The following is a 14174-nucleotide window of genomic DNA, read 5'->3' as shown; positions in this document are numbered from 1 at the left end:
CCGGAGCGGGCTGAGGAGACAGTGGGGAACAGGACAAAGGCTGTCCCCCATTTCCAGAAGGGCTCACAGGAGGCCCCAGGTAAGCAGGGGAAGGAGGTGGGCTGATTGGGACTGTAATATGGGCAGTCCAGTGAAAACTCCTGGAGGGAGCAGTGGCCATGGTGAGGCCTGAGGAGAAGTCAGCCTTGAAAAGGGGAGACAGAGCACCCTGGGCAGATGTCCAGATGTGAGAGGAGAGGAAGGGGTGGCAGGAGACGGGGAGGAGGGAGGCAGACCGGGGAGGCAGGTGAAAGAAGGAAAGAAGCAGCTTTGGCTGAATCCCTCATGGCATTTTATCTTTCCAACGACTGTCCTGGGAAGGGAGGGTTTTATCCTCGTTTTACAGATGAGGAAACTGAGGTTCAGGAAGGCTGAAGACCCTGCCCAAAGTCTGCCCACTCGTCAATAGCAGAGCCCAAGGGAGCCCAGGTGTGTGGGCTTTGCCGGTGGCACTGTGTAGCTGTCTGGATCCCCAGAGCTGGGACCATTTCAGAACCAGAGAAGGAACAGCAATGTACTTTCTGTGTGCGTGGTGGGCAGAGCTGGCATTCACCTGCAGACACCTGCTCCCAGCAGCGGCCACTCGCAGGGTGAGGTGGGCCAGTGTTCAGAGGGGGGGGGGGCGGAGAAGGGACAGTCAGCCAGAGGCCTGCCTCAGAGGCCCCCTGAGGAAAAGCACCCTTGGAAGGCTGTGGATGGCCCAAGCCCCCCCTCTAGGGGACTGCACACGCCCCCACCCATCCAGCCCTACCTGCAGCACAGGCCCTGGCACACAGCAAACACTCAGCGACAGTGACTTTCCTCCTCTTATTGGTCCTGGTTGTCCCTAATAAGCCTTTAAATAGCCTCTCCTCTCAGGCCAAGGGGACAAGAGGACAAAAGGGGGTCTTCTCTAGCCCTAGGAGGGAAGACTGTCTATCCTGATCCTGCCCTGATGCCGGCCTTCTCACACACACAACACACACGTTCACACACACACACAGAACAGCAGAACAGGCTACCCCTTGGCCTCTGATGGTCCCAGAGGATGTGAAGCCACTGGCCAAGCCCACGGCATACACCAAGCCTCGGACCTGGTGCCGGGCCAGCATGGCCCAGGGCCCACATTCCTGGCTCTAAAGACCAAGAGCTCATTAGAGCTTCAGGCTGATCACGGGGAAGGGCTGAGGGCCAGGGACCACTGTAGCCCTGGGAAACAAGGGGGGCTAGCGGATTCAGCTGGAGGCAGCAGCTCTGTTTCTTCCCCATGTTACCCCATGGGGCTTCCGCTCGGGCTATGTCACCCTGCACTCACTGCGCCCCAGTCATACTCAAGGCTCTTTCTAGTCTGGCTCCAGCAGACTTGCCAACTTCCTCTGCCCTTTCCCCGAGGGCCTTCCCACATTTTGGACTTTGCACATGCTATTCTACTGCCTGGAATGCCAAAGGATTCAGAGATGTACGTAAATAAATAATTGCTACCCAGTGGAGTGAGTGCAGCGAGAAAGAGAAAGCCCATCAGACACATCAGAGGGAGCGGTTCCAGGCTGGGCCTAGGACAGTCAGGGAAAGTTGCACAGCTTGGTTTTGAAGCATAGCTCGGAGTTTTCTGAAAGAAAGGATTAGGGAGGTTGTCCTACCGGTAAGCGTATGGATGAGAGAGTATAGCGTGGGGGAGAATGAGTCACCCAACAGGGTTATTCCTGGCACAGAAAGATGGAGGCAAACAGGGTGTGGCGAGCACTCACCTGCTGAAGAATCACCATTGTCCTTTGTCAGATGCTCCCGCTGCCCGTTTGGCCAGACACGGTTCTGCAGGGGAAAGACTATGTCAAGCCTCTGAGCAGACCATCTCCAGCAGTCTTGAACCTGGCCGGGGTCATCTGGGCTCCTCCCCAGCCCCTCCTTCCCCTGGGGAACCTCTTGGCTTTTCCTCCTCTGGTCACAGCCCAGCCTGGGTGACTGAGTCTCAGCCGCCGCCACCAGCTCCACTTCCTAGAGCACCTGAGCTCTTCTCTCAGTCAGTGTTATTCAGAAATTCCCAGAGGACTCCTAGGAATTAGGGAGCCCACCTCCTTTCCCTAAACATATGGGCAAAGGGGACCAAGATTTGGCCAAGGTCACCCCGCAGGCCAGGGCAGATTAAAGTCTCAGGACTCCTAATTCAGAGCTGCCCCAGGAGTGTTGGGAGACAGGGGAAGCCTGGCCCAAGGGGAGGGTTATGGGTTAAGCATGCCTAAACCCTTCGGGAGCACTCACTACCTTCAGGATGAGGGCGTGAAGCCCCCAGTCTCGTCTGGCGTTTAAGCCCCATCACTATGTGGCTCCGACAGATGCCTGTCTTTCCTCTCACTGCTTTCTTCCTTCTCCATCCCTGCACTTGGGCCATCCTCAGTACTCACTATTCCTGAAATATGCCAGCCCTTTTCATACGCTTGGCCTTTGCATACACTGGCTCATCTGCCTGGAATTTTGGCCATTAAACTTCCACCTGTGCTTCATGGCTCAGTTCCGATGGCACCTCCTCCCAGAAGCCTTCCCTGACCACCCCTAGGCTGCGAAGAGTCACGATGTTTCCTTCTTTCCAGCCCTGACTCTATGCCTTATGTTGTCTGGTTGGGGTCTGTCCCTACCTCTGCCCCCAAAGTCGGGGAGTTGATCCAGGGCAAGGTGTGGGGTTCAGCCATCGCCTCACACAGCACAGAGCTAGACCTGGAGATGGTTCAGGCAGGACTTAAGGGACTGAGTGTGGTGACCCAAGGCCGCCCCAGCCCCCAGGCCCTGGCATGAGGCCCCTCCGGCCCCCTACCCACCCCCCAAGACGAGCATCAATTTTTCACAAGGCCCATTCAGAGGCCCTGGGCCATTTGATCCTCTGCCCATGACACTGCCTGACACCTGAGCCCTGACCCCTGCCCCGGAGCTCTGGGACAGCGGGCACACAGTCCTTCTGGAGACCTGCACCAGGCCTGGGTGCCTGGCAGGGAAGGGGATTCAACAAGGGCCAGCAGACAGCTGTCACAGGGAGCTATGCCCGCAGAGGATGCCTGGCCATCAGGCTGGCATCCAGCACTGGCGTGAGCCACAAGAGCTGGGGGCTGAACCAGGGTTTTCATTAAGATTCAGCGCTTTGGGGAGGTGGAAGGGGTTGGCGAGGGCATAGAAGTTAAGGGCTACCACAGGGAAAAATCTACAAGATTGATTTGTTTTCCTTCTAAAAATAAGAACTAATCCTTGTTCAAGTTAATCGTTTTTTCATGTTGACAACAGGGAACACAAAACTGCATTTATATTTCGGTGTCATGTCTGATTTACTTTGTTCCCATAACAACCCTGGCTGGTGAGGTTTCACATTCCCATTTCACGGATGGAAACTTTGAGACTCAGAGGAAGGAAGTGACTTATCTGAGCAGCGAGATAAAGGAAGAGCATCGGAGAAAGGCCAAGGAGACAGAGAGACAGGGACAGAGGACTCTCTCTCTGGGGCCCCCAGCATGTCTGCTGTCCGGCCCCAGCCCTGGTCGGAGACAGTTCCATGGACACCATGCCCCTTGACTCTTCCCTTCTCCAGGGTACAAGCCTCCCGTCTTTCCAGGCTCAGGACAGTTGATTTGATGGCTACTGTGGCTGAGTCCCTAAAGGTGGCAGGAAGCCCAGACCAGGAGCAAGTGGCTGTGGGATCATGGGCTCCAGGTTGGCCTAAGGCCGTGACTCCCCCCAAAGTCTAGCTAACCCTTCTCCCAATGCCCAGGGCAGTGGGTGGCCAATGCTTACCTGGGTCCCAGCTGCCTACTCTCTGCTGCCCACCAGCCTGGGTGCAGCTGCCACCTGCACGGAGGGCTCTGGAAGCCGGGGTCACAGGTCTGGGACAATCTGTAGATACACGTCTCCTTTTCCTCTGTCTTGTTCCAAAGCTTGCTCTGGGGGTCTCTCTGGGTCTTTCAGTTTTTCACCATGTGACTCTCTCTGTCCGTCTCAGTCTCTTCCTTTCTTTCCTACCGAGGTCGGCTGCCCAGCCAGCACTGCTGCCCTCTCCTCTGCACTCCAGGGCCTTCCCCCAGGAGGCGGAGCCAGAGGGCCCTCCAAGGTCTAGGTGCCATGACATCAGTGTGGGAGGCGGGTTGTGCTGCCCAGGGCTCAGTGCAGAGCACTGGCCACCCAGTGGGAGGCAGGGCACGGGGGTCTCTTGCGGCTGTGCTGTGACCAGCGTGGGAGCCTGGCTGGGTCCATCATACTTGGCCTCATCTGCTTCCTGTCACTTAGAGAAATAGCACCTGCTCTCAGCACCTGGCAGAAAACCGTGTCCGGAGGCCGAGTTGCTCACTGATTTGCTGAGTCTCAGCCTCTGCTTGCCCTCCACTAAGCCTGTTTTCTCCTCTGTAAGTGGCTGTTGGAAACTAGAAGAGGAAAGGACCAGGCAGGGCAGGAGGTTGCAAGACCTACATTCTAGTCCTTTCTCCTTTGTCCCTGTACACATACTACCCTTGCCCCAGACCACTCCCCGAGGGCTCCCCGACGGCTCCCCTCAGATGTGCCCCCTGAAACTCATCACTGCACCACTGCCCCACAACCTGTTGCGGGCTGCAGGGGCGGGGCGGGGGGTAGGAGGATGGGAGGGGGAGATCTATGTTGTCTATAATTATCCAGGAAACTTTCTCGAACCAGCTGACTTGGAGCAACCCTGCATGTACCAGGGACACATACAAATTGAAGTAAAATGTGTGGTTTGAAGGGTGGAGGGAGAGTAAACAAGGAAGAGTAAACAAGATGTTTGTTATTAGCGTGGCAAAGAAAGTCACATCGAGGACGCCCGGCTGAGATCCAGCACTTCCTTGTCACCACCCTTTGCCTACACCCACCCTGGCAGCTGCACTGTCCCTGTGGGCCTCTCCCAGGGCATCTCTAGGCCTGGGCGGAGAGAGGCCCTCTTTTGGATCCCCAGCTTCTGTAACTGGGGCAGGACTGTAGGGAAAGGGCCACCCCAAAGAATGGGGTGTCCCCACACTCCTGCAGGACCAGCGGTCTAAGTGAGCCCCCTGCTGGGCACAGGCATGGCTGCCCTACAGCACCCCCTTGGGAGCAAGGCTGAGCATCCAGCCTCTGCCTGGAACAGCAGGTGGGAGGTGACAGCGGGGTGATTCAGCTTCTGCAGGGGCCAGGGCTCCCTCTGATCCAACGATACTGATCCCTGAAGACCCCTGGCTGCTGGAGTGTGCTGGGCTGGGTGTTCTGATAGGAGTTGCTCTGGAACACGGTCTCAACTCCTGAACTCATGCCTGCCATAGACAGGTACCTGCGACTCCTCCAATCACCTCCCTTGCTGAGCCTCCCAGGCTGGGCAGGCAAGTGGTGTCAGCCCTACACAGCCGAGAAGTAAGCCCTGGAGAGGCACGTGATGCCCAGGGCAGAACGCAGGTCTGAGCTGTGAGGGACGGGCGTGGAGTGGTGGGGAGTAGGAGGGTATGCCGTGGTCTCCAGGTATCAAAATAGCCACCATTTATTCAGCACCCGCTAGGGTCCAGGCTCTACGCTAAGGTGGACACAGAATTCCTAATGTCCTTTTCTCTCCGTCCTATGGGAAAATCTAGGAAATGGCCTTAATTCATTTGCTTTTCTCTCACTCCCCAACCCAAGCCAGCCATTACTGAGTCCTGTCCACTCATGTCTAAAATTTATCTTAACCATTGCTCCACACTGCCACTCCTGGCTTCCTGGCTCAGGCTGCCCACTCGGGTCTCCCCACATCCATATGTGCCCCCAGAAGCCCATCTCCTCTGTCTGAGGCCCTTCACGTGGCTGCCTCCCTCCATTTCACAATTGGATCAGGGCTAGGCCTTCCATCCTCTCCCACACCGCCCTACCAGTAATTCTCTGCGTGGCGTTTGTCTGGATCGGAGTATTTCTGTTATCTTCCCCACAAGTCTGCAAAGTGCCTCACAGCAAGGGCTGTGGCTGGTTCCCTGCATCCCTAGTATCTGGGACGGGTCTTAGGACAGATCAGCTGAGGGAACGACTGAATGAACCCAGTGATCTCAGCTCACAAACGCACCAGGCAGGCTGTGGGGTCCAGCCTCAGCTATAATGCCTAAGTCCCCCCTCTTGTCTCTCTGACCACAGAACAGTCACCCAGGCCTGGGAAATATTCCCTCCATTGTCCCTTACTCCCAGAGGGACACACAGACACAGGAAGATCTTTCTGGCATTGTGGTAACATTTATTCTGAGAACAGGACAGGTCTCTACTCCCTGACCCCACGATAGGCCCTGAAGGGAGCGAACCCAGATAGGGTGGGATGGATCCGAAGCCCCGCCCATCTGCAAATGGGGACTTGGAGGCACCTGTGGCCTGAAGGTGCATCAGGGAACAGAGCAATTGTTCTCCCCATCCATCATCCAGTCCCAGCCTGGAAGAACTCCGACCTCACCTGCCTTGTCCCCAGGGCCTCCTGGGGACCAGGGATCTCCGCATAGCCAGGAGCCAGCCTGGCCCATGTAGAGGGGCTGCCGAACAAACTCTGTTGGTAGAGGTTCAGGGCCCCGTCCCCAGGCTGAAGCCCACACAGGTCGGCCAGATGGTCCTGATTCGTCCCCATACCCTAGGTAGACATGGCTGAGCAAAGACCCACGTATCAGCCCCAGAGGCCCCAAGCTGGCTCATGCAGCCTCTCCACCCTGATTCAGGAGTGTTCATTCGAAACAGATATTGAGAAGTGATTACATGAGTGTGTACAATATGCACGCATACAGAGAGAGACACATAGAGAAAGAGTATGATTATGCCCTTATTCAGCACTTGTTAGTAAGACTGCTGACAAACAAGTATCGTTGGCCCCACTTTGCAGAAGGGGGAAATCGAGGCACAGGAGGTTTAAGTGACTTGCTCCTGGTCCTGGGCAGAGTCCTGGCCCTAGGCCCAGGTTCTTGAGGGGAAGTCCTGGATTTTCCAAGAGTCCTCTTGTCCTCGTTGTTCAGTTCCTGGCCCAGGGCTAGAACACAAGAGCGGAGCCAACCACCAAGGAGGCAAAGTCAATAATAAAGCACCTCCAGCCAGGACACTGGACCAAACAGCCAGATCTGGAGCTGAAAATCCAGGTTCCCAAATGAATTCGCAGCAAGACCACAGGGATTCTTGTTCTTGAACCAGATGAACTTTCTCATTTACGTCGCCTGGTCTGGAGCCCAAGGACGGCACCGAAGAGACCCTAAGCAGGTCACGGTATCAACATTTGCCACGAAGACAGTTGCTGCCAGCTTGCAAACATTCTAAACACCCTCTGCATCCATCTCTAGACCTCCTCTGAGAGGGTATGACTTCTCCTTTTCCCTCCCCAAGCGGAATCAAAATAAAATCAGAGGACCGTAAGAATTGAAGTTTAAGAAGAAAAAAGGGGTTCAGGGTTTCACTTTTCCTTTAAAAACCCCTGTTTAAAGCTGAGAGTTTTAAAACAGAAAGAATAAAAACGCTGAGGACTAAAAGGAACATTTTGGTCCGGCCAGCAGGAGAGCTGCCGCCTCGTTGGCTGTGTGTTGGGGGGATGTTGGTGGAGGAGTCTCTGGTCAGGCGATGGGTTTACCGTACATTCTGCCAAGCCCAGTGGGTGACCTGACCCTGCTGGACCTGCCATCACCATCCCAGAGTCCCTTCTCCCAGGAAAGCTCAGGTCTTACAGTAGAAGGGGGTCTGAGAGCATGTGCCTCCCCCTTAGGTCCCCACGTCCCCCACCCCAGCCCCTGGCCACTAAACCAGGCACACTCCTTCCAGCATCAGGACAGTGAAGACAGGAAACGCCCTTCCTCTCCACCACTGCCACCAACTCTCTAGGGACCTTAACCAGAGGCTAGAGATGAAATCAGAACCTAGAATGAGAAGGTAGCGACAGCTCCTCTGAGCATCTGGGCATCTGCCTGAGGGACCCGAGAGCAGAGATGAGGCTTAGAATGGAAACCGGGTCTCCCAGAGCTGCAGCAGGGGCCCAGCTCCACCTGGGGTCTCCTGGGCATTGCTTAGTCACTTGGAAAATCTCTATGGAATAAATAAATGGATGGGTGGGTGGACAGGATTAGAGAATGAACAAATGTCACCTGCACATTTCCCCAATTCCAGCCTGCGCAGGAACCCAGCAAGAGCCAACAGTCCTCTCAAGGTGGCTAGAAAAGCAGGTGTAGGTGACAGGAAACGCAAGGTCTGGGACACCGGGGTGGACTCCGGACAGGAAGGGCAAGAGTGGGGCTTGGGATATGGCAGTTTGTGTGTAAACAAGTGACATCTTCTTGGCACTCCGTTGGCAGACAGCAGAGCCTTGGGAATACATTTTGAATGGATAGAGTTCCTTAGCAGTGATAACAGTTGGGATAAGTAAGGAGGGCTATTTTAAATCTCAGGCAAGAAGACTCCTCCATAAGAAAGTAACGCTCTGGGGTCCTCAGGACACTGAGGCCCAGAGAGGGGCAGACACTTCCCAAGGTCACACAGCAAGTCAGTAGAAAATCTGAAAAAAGGACCCCAGCATCCTGGATTCCAGGCGAATCCCTGGCCTGGTTGGGGACATGCAGATGATGGTGAGAACTGTGGGGGCCAGGTAGGTGGGCAGATATCAGACAGCTGTGAGGGAGGCACTGCTGAGGACATGCACAGCAACGGTCCCTGGCAGGTCGCTGGGCTGCCGGCTATTTCGGTCTTGGAGGTGGAGGGTGTGCAGGGCTTGGAGGTCATCTGGGTCAGCCTTCAGGTGCACCTGGCCCAGGAACTCATCCTTCAGGACTCGGTGATTCCATATCTGGGAGGAGACAGAGAATCGTGGGGCCCTCTCCAAGACCAGGAGTGGGGGTGCTCGTGCTGGTGGCAGGGCCTTGAATTCCTTTCCTACAGTGCCAGTCTAGCTGAGCAAAAGGAGCCCTGCATTGCCTCTGCCTCACCATGAACCTTGGGCAAGGTTCTGCCCCTTCCGGAGCCTCAGGCTTCCTCCCTTGGCAAAGCTCTCTTCCACGTAGAAAGTTAAGTCTGTTACTCTTAGCTCTATTATTAACCTTGGGTGACCTTAAAAAGTGATAGAACTCCCCCACCCCCCCGCCTTGGTTTCCCATCTTTAATATGAGGGTATCAATAGCCCCTAAGTGTCCCATGGCCCCAATATCCATGGGTCTGTGATTGGATCCAGTGGGACCCAATGTCTGGAAAACCTACAGTGCCTCACCCCCCACCCCCCGGGATACCTGAGTGTTTGTTTACAGATGGTTCCTCACCCTGAGAGATGCTGGCCTGGGCCCAGGGGACAGAGGGCTCCCTGTTTATGAGCTCAGACTTCTCATCTACTGGCCACCACGGCCTGAGAGGAGAAGGAAGCCCAGGCACAGGAGCCTGGTTTTCTGATTCTGCTCTCAGGAAGCTATCCCACCACATGCCACCTCAGCGCAATTTTTCCAGATAGACCCACCTACAGGGGAATTTAAGGAACAACTCCCAAGGCTTTGGGGCAAGGTCGGCAGAGATGACCACTGTCCATGAGCAAGGGAGTGACCCTACTGGGGCTCAGAATCACACCAGCTAATCCAACTCACCCACCCCATAGAGGGGACTCGGGGGTACCAGGAGGGCAGGCAAGAGAACTCCCAAGAGCACACCATGTCGTGAACAAAGTGGGAACCAGAACCGAGCATTCCTGGGTCCCCACCATAGGCTCTGCTACCCTGAGTCCAGCTCCTCTAATGGGGACGCATCAGGTTAGGGGCACAGGAGCGGCCCCGGGACAAGCAGGCTAACCTGGATGGTGATGGGCTGGCCCGGCTTCTTGCGGTAGAAGATGCCTTTCACGTTGTACTTGGGCGATGAGGTGCCCTTCTGCACTGCCGAGCGGACTTTGTCCCCCTCACACTTGATGATCACATAAGAGTTAGCCCCTGGAGAGATAAAGGGGCGAAGGGTGAGGGTGGGGGCTAGGGCAGGGCCTACGTGGGACAGATGTCGGGGAGGTGAAATTGCCTCCCAGAGTAGAAGCCTGGGCTCATAGATTCAGGAGATAGGAGATAAGAGCCTGATTCGCTTTCTGACTTCCAGAGACAGTGGGGAACACACTGGTCACCTCCGGCCTCCAGGCCTTTACCCATGCTGTGCCCCCTTCTGCCCTACTTCCCTTCACCTCACGTCCTACCTTAACACCTCCTCAGCCTGGAGAGAGGCCACTCTCTCCAAGAAGCCCTCCCTGAGCCCTCCCTCCCAGCTGCCTGTCCCTCTGCCTAACTTTCCCACCGCACTGGAAGCGCCCAAGAGCAGGAGGCAGAGCCTGTTCCTGTCTGAGCGCCCGCTTCATCCCAGGGCTGGGCCCGAGAAGACATCAGGGAAGGTTTGCTCATTAGCTGAGCGAGAGCAGGAAAGGTCTGGAGGCTGGGTGTCTGAGGCTGGGGTGGGGGAGGAGACATGGGGCAACCTTCGAGGGTGGTGGGGGGGGAGGCGGGATTTTCCTAGTTGAGCGCACCTGTCGGGGAATCCTTGAGACAAGCAGCCCCCAGGACATGCACTTGTGTCACCTGCTGAGGGTAGCCACACAGCGAGCTCCAGCAGGAGCGGGGGGGCTCATCCAGGCACAGCTCTCTGGTACAGGGCAGAGGAGAAAAGGGGGAAGTCACGGAGTGAGGCCAGGAAGATGAAAGGTGAGGGGGTTCAAGAAGTGGGGATGGGGAAAGGAGCCATCTTTAATCCAGACATTGCTTTTCCTGGGCAAACCCCCTGGGTTTCCTGCTGCTCTATCACCACCCAAGGGTGCTCCCTCGTTCCCCAAGGGAAAAGCAATTTACTGAGCACCTAATGAGTGTACCAAGCCCTCTGCGGGGATGTTACAGGAATTATTTTTAATCCTCACAAAGCCCTGGAAGGTAAGTGACTATTATGCCCATTTTACAGATTAGGAAGGATCAGGCTCACTAAGGGAAGGGACTTGCCACAAAGCTGGTGGAGCCTAGGCTGGTGGGATCAAGGTCCACTTGTTCCACCACACAAGCTGCTTCCCCGGTCTGGGATGTGGGCAGGCAGTACCAAATCTGGGCTGCCTACCCAGTGGGAGGGCAGTGTGGGGCCCCTCGGGTCTGCACCCCAGTAGGAATGAGGATGGCTTCAGTAGTTCACCTATATTAGTGGTGGCAAGACCTTGGTAAATATCCCCGACTTCAATCCCCAATTCTGATCCATAAAACGGAAGGGTCAGGCCTCCCAGTGGAGTTTCGGGAAGAGCAAATGAGATGAGTGAAAGCTTCTTAGTAAACTGTGAAGTGCTGTGCACATGAGAAGCTGTTCCTTTATGTGGCCAAGAGAGGCTGACACAAGGAGCAGAGGAAGGGAGAGGGAGGACAGGGGTACTGGTGTCAGCCGGGGAGGCTGGAGGCCTGGGCTCCACGCCTGGGGCAGACACCAACCGTCTCCGGGCCTCAGATTCCAGGCTCGCCCGGTGTGGCCCTCCCGCCCACCCTGGCCCTGAGCCAGCCCCCACGCACCGGCAGTTGGAGGGCACGTCGGTGAAGACTCGGAGCAGGAACTCGCCAGTGTGGCCTGGCTCGAAGGTGGTGGGAATGATGACATAACGGCCCTCGGGCTGGTCCGTACGCAGGAAGACGCTGCGTGAGTTGATGTAGATGGAGCTGGCGGCCTTGTGTTGCAGGCTGTGCATGCGGTACTGGCGGTTCTCCTCCACCTGCGGGCAGACGAGGGGCTGGTCACACAGGACCCCCGCCCACCCGCCACAGCCCCCATCTCAACCTCACTGCTGTGAAAAGAGCGACAGAATCCACTTACATGGAATGCCCAGAAGAGGCCAGTCTACAGAGACAGAAGCAGATGAGTGTTTGCCTCGGGCTGGGGTGGGAGGTACGTGGGACTGGGTGATGACGGTTAAAGGGTGCGGGGATTCTTTTTGGGGTGATGACAGTGTTCTAAAATTGATTGTGGCAATAGTTGCACAACTCTGTGAACACACTAAAAGTGACTGAATCGTAAGGTATGTGAATTCTATCTTAATAAAACTTGTTAAATGGGCGGTAATAGGAATCCCCCTGATAACAACGTCGGTGGGGTTTCTATCATAATAGGATCAAGTATCACTGTCTGCCCACCCAGGCCACAGCATGTGTCTATGAGGTGACATCGCCAGCTGGCAGGACACGCTAGACAATTCCTGGAACAAATGCCACGATAAGCTATAGTTACATCGGTGAAGGTCGTGACATGTCAAAGTGAATGGACCGCACAATGAATGGACCGCACAATGAATGGACCGACACATGACATGAACGAACCGTCATGCCATGACCGAGTACATGAATGTCCGGAACTCAGCTCAGACCACGCGCCTAGCACACCCCTGTGATTTCACTGGGCTCTCGGAGTTGGGCATGGTGTCACGCTATGCTATCGTCACACACAGAGCATCACAATGTGCAGGGGCTCTCAGGTCCCAGGCAGGACAAGCAGCCAGTGGCTCTGCCCAGGATGCTTCCTCCATGTGCCCAGAAAGGCCTCCAGCTCAGGGGACCCAGAGCCCTGAGGGAGGGGATGGCGGGGAGCTCCCAGAACCTGGTCCCATCCACCAGAAATCTCCCCCTTCCCCATCCACCCAACAGTCCAGGCCCGTGGGTCCAGAGCAGGAAGAAATCAGGCGGAGTGTTCCCACGGGAGCCAATCCCAGCGGGCTAGGCCCTCTGTGGGTACTGCAAACAGGGCCCATGCCACAGCACACTCTGGCGTCAGCTAACGTGGTCAGGGTAGCACAGTGATGTCAATGCCCAAGGTGTAACCCGCAGGTGCAGGCGGCCCAGACTCCAACTCCCTCGCTCTCCTCACCCGGAGCAGACCTCACCTTGTAGATGTCAAAGCCAATGGCCAGATTTTCACCCTTGCCTTCCCGGCGGGTGGACTGTTTCGGCCGCTGCTGGATGGAGATCAGTACTTCATCTTCTGGCTTCTTGACGTCAAAGATGTACTGTAGGTGTGGCCGAGGAAGAGAGACACCACAGTGAGACCATACTGGAGCCTGGAAGCACGGCCCTGAGCCAGGCCCCAGCTTAGCTGTGTGGGCTTGGGCAAGTCACATCACCTCTCTGAGCTGCGGTCGCTCACCTATAAGATGGACCTGCAATGGCTACCCGAGATGAGGGGTAGGAGGACTTGATGAGTTCATGGATGCTTAGCTCAGAGCCTGCACGCACTCAGTGCTCAATGAAGGAAGGCATACCATGTGTGAGGACTAGGCAGTTGGCGGGGTCATGACCGAACTGGCTGCAGGGGAGAGGTCCCTGGGGGGGAGGGGGTGGCCTGGCCAAGCTCCCCTGGAAGGAGCAGCATTATGCATGTGGAAATAAGAGGTTTGTGCCCCCAGCTCAGCCTCTACATGTCCCTGTAACTCTAGACAAAACACTCAGTCCTCAGAGCCTGTTGCCCCAGTTTTACCATCTGTGGGTCAGATTGTGAGTTTGGGGGCTACATGACCACCCAGAGGAGCCATCCAACCCCCACTGTGGGTCCCCCCACAGAGGGACAGAATGTGCCCAAGGTCATGCAGGCGTCTGTGGCAGGACAGTAGCAAGGGGCCCTGCAGCTGCTCAAAGGACAGGGTGGGGGTCCCTGACAAGGCGCACCTGCGGATTCTGGAAGAAGGTGTCCTTGTGGTTGATGCAGCCCCCACTGCGGTTCTGCCGTGGGTCTTCATGTCGTGTCCAGGCACCGCGCAGCTGGGCCTCCTCCCACGTCTTGTGGATGCTCAGGTAAGACGTATTGATCAGGCGGCACTTGATGATGTCAGTGAAGTATTGGCACACGTCCTCAAAGGTCATCCTGGGCACAGCAAGGGGCTGAGCCGGGCAGGTCCCCGGGGCTGGCCCACCACCCACTGGCCTGCACGCTCTGAACCATGCTCTGAACCACAATAAATACCAAGCATGTACATGGTGTCACATGGACCCTTCACGTCTCTTTTGGTCTGTTTCCTGATTTGTAAGTTGGGAATTAATTTAACAACAGTTGCCTATCTCACAGGGTTAGTGTAGGAATTAACTAATGCAATAAAAGCTTGTCATACAACTGCCAGCAGACAGAAGGAGTTGGCAAAGGCTGGCTATTACAATGATTAATACTGGGGGTGCCAAAAAATGTATACAAGTGGACATTTTGTCAGC

General features: G+C 55.9%; 2 protein-coding genes across 2 annotated transcripts in view; both read right to left on the bottom strand.

Annotated features, from left to right (window-relative positions):
- Positions 1–4015, bottom strand: part of MYO7A (myosin VIIA) — a 79451-nt gene extending 75436 nt beyond the window's left edge. Inside the window, exons 1-2 of the mRNA XM_033121317.1 lie at positions 3793–4015; positions 1767–1830 (exon numbers count right to left, since the gene is read on the bottom strand). Coding sequence (XP_032977208.1) covers positions 1767–1784 — 18 coding nt within the window. The 5' untranslated portion in view covers positions 1785–1830; positions 3793–4015. The remainder of the gene's footprint in view (positions 1–1766; positions 1831–3792) is intronic.
- A 2202-nt stretch (positions 4016–6217) lies between these two features.
- Positions 6218–14174, bottom strand: part of CAPN5 (calpain 5) — a 49029-nt gene continuing 41072 nt past the window's right edge. Inside the window, exons 8-13 of the mRNA XM_033120857.1 lie at positions 13638–13833; positions 12860–12982; positions 11502–11698; positions 10490–10605; positions 9778–9914; positions 6218–8794 (exon numbers count right to left, since the gene is read on the bottom strand). Coding sequence (XP_032976748.1) covers positions 8612–8794; positions 9778–9914; positions 10490–10605; positions 11502–11698; positions 12860–12982; positions 13638–13833 — 952 coding nt within the window. The 3' untranslated portion in view covers positions 6218–8611. The remainder of the gene's footprint in view (positions 8795–9777; positions 9915–10489; positions 10606–11501; positions 11699–12859; positions 12983–13637; positions 13834–14174) is intronic.

Source organism: Rhinolophus ferrumequinum, chromosome 11 (genome assembly GCF_004115265.2).
Source record: "Rhinolophus ferrumequinum isolate MPI-CBG mRhiFer1 chromosome 11, mRhiFer1_v1.p, whole genome shotgun sequence".
Classification (NCBI taxonomy): Eukaryota; Metazoa; Chordata; class Mammalia; order Chiroptera; family Rhinolophidae; genus Rhinolophus; species Rhinolophus ferrumequinum.
The sequence above is the reverse complement of the archived record's forward strand: the minus strand, read 5'-3'. Positions and strand labels throughout refer to the sequence as shown.